General features: G+C 35.2%; 1 protein-coding gene across 1 annotated transcript; it reads left to right on the forward strand.

Moving 5' to 3' along the window:
• Window positions 1–835: 835 nt before the first annotated feature.
• On the forward strand, window positions 836–1,765 carry LOC118969548 (olfactory receptor 8S1-like). Its single transcript, XM_037003999.2, has one exon. The coding sequence runs from the start codon at window positions 836–838 to the stop codon at window positions 1,763–1,765; it is 930 nt and encodes a 309-aa protein (XP_036859894.2).
• The last annotated feature ends 5,867 nt before the right edge of the window (window positions 1,766–7,632 follow it).

Below are 7,632 nucleotides of genomic sequence, written 5' to 3' on the forward strand. Positions count from 1 at the left end.
ACAGTTGCATACCTGTTCAAATAGTCTTAAAATCTCAAATGGGCAAATATGTCACCATTTAATCCCACTGCATTTCCTTAGTAAATTACCTGATGTACCTGAATTTTGTGTTTTGGGGTTATCAAAATCCCCCATCACCACCTCACTGAAAACATACACATACAGATAAGTAGGTAGGTAGGTAAATGATTGAAGATAGATAAATAGATAGATAGATAGATAGATAGATAGATAGATAGATAGATAGATAGGCCGACTCCATTCATGATCTCACCTCACATTTCACCAAAAACTTTGCAGCAATCAGTTAGAAAGCCTCTTATATTCCATCTGTAAAATCTACCAAGATGCCTCAGTTCCTACTCTCTTTACTTTCCTTCCTGTTTATACAATAAAGGAGCCCCTCCTGTCTATGGACAAACTCTGCTTATGCTCTGGATCTCACTGATTTTCCCTTTCTCAAGGACTTTATTCCTGCTATTAACATCTTGCTCTGCTACATCAACAGATTCTCTCTTATTCTCACTGAGTATACAAAATAGTTTGTATTAATGCCCATCTTACAAATAAAAGAAAGAAACCTCTAGAGTTATAAGATGAGGGTCTACACAATTACATAGGGAGTTGGTAGAGGGTTGGTGGACTGTCATCCACGAACATCAAAGTTATCATCATGATGATCAGGAAGTTAGCTTAGAAATATCTGCACATGGTTTCCAGAACAGTCGTGAAATCATGTACATGAGCAAGGGGGCTAAGTCAGTGAGGTCACTGAGAGCACAAAAGCAGTTTTTGATATCTTTCTTGGATTTCCAGGGTAAATATTTTTACCACTATGGGAAACCATAGCCTGTTTAGTGAGTTCATCCTCCTTGGGTTGTCTGCTGACCCTCAGACCCAGATTCTGCTCTTCATGTTGTTCCTGGTGATTTACCTCCTGACCCTGATAGGGAACCTGACGATGCTGCTGGTGATCAGGGCGGATTCCCACCTCCACACGCCCATGTACTTCTTTTTGAGACAACTGTCCTTTCTGGACCTCTGCCACTCATCTGTCACAGCTCCCAAGATGCTGGAGAATCTACTTTCTGAAAGCAAAACCATCTTTGTAGAGAGCTGCCTGGCTCAAGCCTTCTTTGTGTTTGCCACGGGGGGCACCGAGGCCTGTCTGCTGGCTGTGATGGCCTATGACCGCTATGTGGCCATCAGCTCCCCTCTGCTCTATGGCCAGGTGATGAGCAAGGAGCTCTGTGTGGGGCTGGTGTGGGGCTCCTGGGGCCTGGCCTTTGTTGATGCTCTCATCAATATCCTCTTGGCTGTCAATCTAGACTATTGTGAAGACCATACTATGCCCCACTTCAGCTGTGAGCTGTCCTCTCTCTTCCCTCTGTCTTGCTCTGATACCTCGGCCAACTTCACACTCCTGCTCTGCTCCTCTGTTTTGCATTTCTTTGGAACCTTCATTATGATCGTCTTCTCCTACGCCCGCATTGTGTCCACCATCCTGAGCATCAGCTCCACCTCAGGCAGAAGCAAGGCCTTCTCCACCTGCTCCTCCCACCTCACTACTGTGATCTTGTTCTACGGCTCAGGTTTCCTCAGCTATCTCCTGCCAACCTCAGGCTCCCCCTTGGAGATGGTCTTCCCTTTGCAGTACAGTGTGGTCACTCCCATGCTGAATCCCCTCATCTACAGCCTGCAGAACGAGGAGGTGAAGGCAGCTGTGAGAAGAGTGTTGAGAAGGTACTTTAATTCTTTAACATAGTGGACCAGTGAAATAGGACTATGAAGAAGCTGAAGTATTCTGAAATAATGTATCTGGTAACTGGAAATTAAGGATTATTTTTCTTTCTTCTCTCTCTCACTCTCTCTTGCTCTCTGTCTCCCATCTTTCCCTCCTCTTCCTGTTTCTTTCTCTCTTTCTTTCTTTCTTTCTTTCTTTCTTTCTTTCTTTCTTTCTTTCTTTCTTTCTTTCTTTCTTTCTTTCTTTCTTTCTTTCTTTCTTTCTTTCTTTCTTTCTTTCTTTTTTTCTTTCCTTCTTTCCTTCTTTCTTTCTTTCTTTCTTCTGTCTTTTGGCATTCTTAGAAATATCTATGTTTATTGTAAGTATTCTTAAACACATGACTATATGCATTATAGAATGAGGATCATTCCTATTCACTGATACAGCACTGGTCTGAATGCAGCTTGTAACTAGTATTCTTAGAAATAAGGGATTATTGGCCATCATGCCAACTATTGATATGTATGTGTCAGCATCTTCATAACTTAACAAGAAAGCAGAAAGCTCTATTCTTAGGGTGATTAGTGGTCAGCCCTATTTAGGGGAGGAGAAATGGGTCAGGTAATTTTCTAAGGTATTGTTATATATATGTCTTAGAGAAATACCTGCTATTTACCTGCCCAGCATCTTTTTACTCTCTCATGGTGCCTCCTATCTCCCCTCATAAGGAGATCATGTGAACCCCAAAAGGCCAGTCATTCTACCATCACCTCTTAACAGGAGACCTCCCAGGTACCCCTGCTGCTGAGATCTCCACTGATACCATGCCCACTGCACTTCCTCACAGGAGGTTTTTCAGTAGTCAAAATAACAATAGCAAGCTTGTAATAAAGACAATTATCTTTCATGTTTTACACATATAATACTCTTTATCTCAACAATCTTGTATGAGCCAACTACTACTTTGGCTTTTTCACAAATGAATAATTAAGAACCAGAAAAGTTGCCTGAAGACAAGGGAAGTTGGAATTTCAAACCAGTCTGTTTGAATCCAGAATTCTTTTTTATAAACCCTGTCTTGAGCCTTGTATCCTTTGCAAATCATCCTTTTTTTTATTAATGCAAACCAAATTCGAATTATGTTAGTTGGAACCAAAGAATCCAAAATAGTACTTGAATTGGCAATAAGAAGTGAACTGTGTCCTCCCAGTGAAAGGTGTGGGAATTTTTTATTGATTAATATACAGGGAGGTGCAAAAGACAGCAAATCTTCTACTTATGCTCTCTGATGGGAATACACACACCATGGTATTCAGTGGCAAATGTACACTTACCACTTGTGGTCACCTAAAATCATGCACCCACTGAGAATGAAGCTATAGTGATTAAGAACTTGCTGCTGTCATCCAGTGTGATATGGATTAAAGTATTAAGACTCAAGAATAGTTTCTAGAAAGACAAATTTAAATCTGGGAATTTTGACCTTATGGTTTATGGCTCAGAGATAACCTAATGCCAAACTCAGAGGCTGATTCTCTGGCTTGCTGAATTACAACTCTTTGAGAATTGACTATCATATTGGACTACATATGTAAAATTAGGGACTTAATCAAGAATGGGACAGCAATACCTGGGATGATTTGAGAACTCAGAGTATCAAACCCCTAAATCACTCAAAAACTACCCACTGCATAGTCCTCACTCAAGTTCTTCCTCCCCTTGCTGGAAAAAGCATGATTTTTCTCATGCCCGTCCTTTCTTGTTGTTCTGTTAGTTTCCAGGATTCAAAATGAACATGACTTGGGGTGAAATGTATGAGGTTTGTATTTAAAATAAAAACAGTCAATTGATTTCTATATCAGAAATCTGGAGATAATTTGTGGAAAATGATTTTAAATATATTCAAGGAGTATGGACTTGATATTTAAAAATTAATTTTTAAATCTTTGTACACATAAATGCACATATATAATTTCATGAAAATGCATAAGATCATTTTATGTATGGTGCTTCATGGTGGTCCAGTCTTACTTTTTTTCTTTTCTTTATTACTTAACTAAACTTTCCCCAATTTCTCTTCTTCCTCCAACCACATCACCACCCTCTCCAGGAACCCATGAATTATTAACTGAATATATTTTCCTTCATAACATTCTCCCTATTCATATAATTACATGTAAGTGCTCATATATATATATATATATATATATATTCATTTTTACATATACATGGCTATTCTGTCTTTTAATAACTGCCATTAAATATGCAGGTGTTATCTTGCTTCCCTTACTCAACAATACCATGGGTATATTAATAAAGGTCAAATAGTTTAGTTCTCATAATTCTTTCAAATTATATCCTAATGGAATCATAGTAAGGATGTGCTATAATCTATACAACTATGTTTTATATGGGCATTACCTTTGCTTCCAGACGTTTGACAGAATGAATAATGTTTCCATAAACATACCTGTATACAAATCCTTAAGTTTGGAAGTTTTTATGTAAATGGGGGTGATTCTCAGGAATGGGGTTCTAAAATCAAAGTGGGTATATATTTTAATTTGAATATATGTTGCTAGATTGCTTTATAGAAAGTTCACATATCCTAAGTAATGGTAAGTATAGTTTTCCCCTAAATACCCTCCAGATATCATGTAACAGATCATTTAAAACTTTTGGCCTTCTGATGAGTACAAAGTAGTGTCTCCTTTTAGTTTATTCTGTTTATGACCCATGTCACTGTTTTCATGTATTTGTTAACTATTTGGATTTGCTTTCTTGTAATTTGCTTATTTATATATTTTGCATATTTCTAACATTTGTCTTTTTCTTATCCATTAGCAATATTGACAGTAATCTATGTCATCTATGTTGCAAATAATGATCCAGATCTAATTCTTGACTATTTTGTTTTATTTTGCCACATAAGAATTTAAGTATTTACATAATCACGTATGCCTGCCTTTTCCTGATAGCATGTAGATCTCATGTTTTGATTAAGAAATACTCTATTCATTGTACATATTCTCTTAATCTTCCTTAGTTTGTGCTATTTTTATTTTATTTTTAATCATTTGGAATTTATATTTTGGTATAATATGGGTGTCTAAATGTATTATTTTATGACTTTAAAGCCACTCAGACAACAATATTTATTAGCTATTACTGCCCTACTGAATAGAAACATTATATATCATACATTAAGTTCTGTGACCTGTTATTTGAGGTTTCTTTTCTGAGTCAATTATTTATTTGTCTTTTTCTATTATAATTTTACATGGTTTATTCTGAAATATCATCGGCAAGGCTCTTCTACACATCACTCATTTATCTTTTATTAACAGCTTTATTGAAGTATAATTTACAAATCATAAAATTGACTATTTCAGTGCAAATTCATTAATTTTTAGTACATGTACAGAGTTGTATGACCATCTCCACAATCCAATTTTAGAATGTTGCTGTAATCCCCAGAGATCCCTTGTACTTGTTTGTAGTTACTCATGTTCCCCTCTTCAGATTCAGGCACCCCCAGACTCAGGTTTGTCTTTTCTGGATACTTCATTTAAATGAGGCTATGTAATATGTGGTCTTTTGCATCTGGCTTTTTTTGCTTAGCATATATTTTTGAGGTTCATCTGTGTGGTAGCATGTATAATTACTTCTTTCTGGTCCTCATATGCTTACTGTTTGCATGGTATATCTTTCTCCATCTTTTAACTTTCAATTTGTTTGTGTCCTTTAACCTGAAGTGTTTCTCTTATACACATCATGTAGTGGACCTGATATTTTTTTTAGTCTGGCCATATCTGACTTTAGATTGCACTGTTTAATCAATTTAAATTTAGTATATCTTTCAGTGTGGTGAAACTTAAGTCTGCTGTTTCACTATTTGTTGTCTATATCTCATGGCTTTTTTGTTCCTCTGTTCCTCTTTTACCATCGTCCTTTTTAATAGGCAGATATTTTCTAATGTTCTGCTTTATTTCTTTTGTTGATTTTTCTAACTTATTTTTTGCCATTTTCTTAGTATTGCTCTAGGATAGTGGTTCCAAAAGGGGGTGATTTTTCTCCTAGGGGAACATTTAACTATATCTGGAGATCATCTTGTTTGTTACAGTTAAAGGAGTGTTACTGTTATCTTTTGGGTAAAGCAAGGGATGTGGCTAAACATGCTACAATGCCCAGTACACTGTTCCACGGTAAAGGGATTATCCAACAAAAAACGGTCAATAGTACTGAGGTTGAGAAACACTGATCTAGGAATTACAATATTCATCTTAACTTCAACTATTTTCAGAGTAATACTAAATTCTAGCAAAATTATACAGGTTTTGTTCCAATATGGCTAGTTTCCTCCTTTCCTTTGCACTATTATTATTATGTAATGACTATATTTGTTATGAGTCCAAAAAATGCAATGTTACAGTTATTGCTTTATACAGTCATGTTTTCTAAAGAAGTTAAGAAAGGAGGAAATACAATTATAGAGTCTTTTATAGTAACCAACATATTTACCATTTTAATACTCTTCATTTTATCCCATGGATTTGATTATTTTGTCAGGTGCCATATCCTTGCTCCAATATATTGCTCCATTCCCTCACATTCTCTTTGTTTTATTATTTCATCTTTTTTATGTGACAAGGTCAACAACGCAACTTTATAATTACTGCTTTATGCAATTGCCTTTTAAATTAGCTTTAAAACCAAAAGGGAAATATACTTTATATTGTCATTTATAATTACCTATGTAAGAATTACTTTTATTGGTATTCTGTATTTCTATTTGTGTATTTGAGTTGACATATTCTATCATTTCCTTCTAGTCCAAAGAACTTCCATTAGTATTTCTAGTTAGGCAGGTTTTACAGCAATGAATCTCTCAGCCTTTGATAATCTGGGAACACTTAGGAAGCCAGGTTTAGGAATAAAAGAACTTTTAAAACTGGTCAAATGTATCAGTTTCACACTTACAGTATTTGTCCAGGCAAATCACTAAGCAAAAAGATAAATAAACAAAAACATCACATTTAAAAAATTAAATGAAATCATACTCAAATAATTAAAGGGAAATATCAAGACTTAACAAGTAGGTAATTTCAACACAGAAGTAGAAACTATGGAAAATTAAGTTTGAAATCCTGTAATTGAAACACATAGTCACCAAAATGGTTTGTTAATAAATGTTCATAGCAGCTTCTTATTTGCCTCAAACTGGGCTTAACCCAAACGTCAATCTAAGGTAAATGGATAAATTATGGTATGGCTATTCAATGTAATACTACTTAATGCTAGGAAAGGAGAAACTATTGTACACACAAAATCATGGGTGAATCTCAAAATATGCTGAATAAAGAAATCAGACAAAAAAGAGCACATTTAATTCTTTGAACCCACTTAACACCAGATTAATGCATGTAAGAAAATGCATGCCAATCTGTAATGACAGAAACAGGACTATGATGAAAGAAATGGACAACATGGCAAGGACTGCAATAGAACTTTTGGAAAATGAATACAGTATCTGAAATTAAATATACAATGGAAGGGAAATTAACAGCATGGACATTAAAAGTAATTTCTTAAAAGCTGGAGGCAAATGATAACAGATAGCAATTTGTATCTATATAAATTTTCCCACATGGCAAACATGTAGGTAAATATAAAAGGCATTTATTAATCTTCTTAAAATATAGTTGACTAGTTGACTATTAAAAGCAAATATAATGTGTTTGGTTTGTAATATATGTAGAATTAAAATGTATGACAATAGTGACACATTAAGACAGATGTGGGAAATGGAAGTTAGTGTTGTATGGCTCCAATGTTATATGAAGTACATAATATTGTTATGAATAGACTCTGATAAGTTAAAAATACAGCTAGCATCATAATACTGAGAG

This window comes from Manis javanica, chromosome 10 (assembly GCF_040802235.1).
Source record: "Manis javanica isolate MJ-LG chromosome 10, MJ_LKY, whole genome shotgun sequence".
Taxonomy (NCBI): domain Eukaryota; kingdom Metazoa; phylum Chordata; class Mammalia; order Pholidota; family Manidae; genus Manis; species Manis javanica.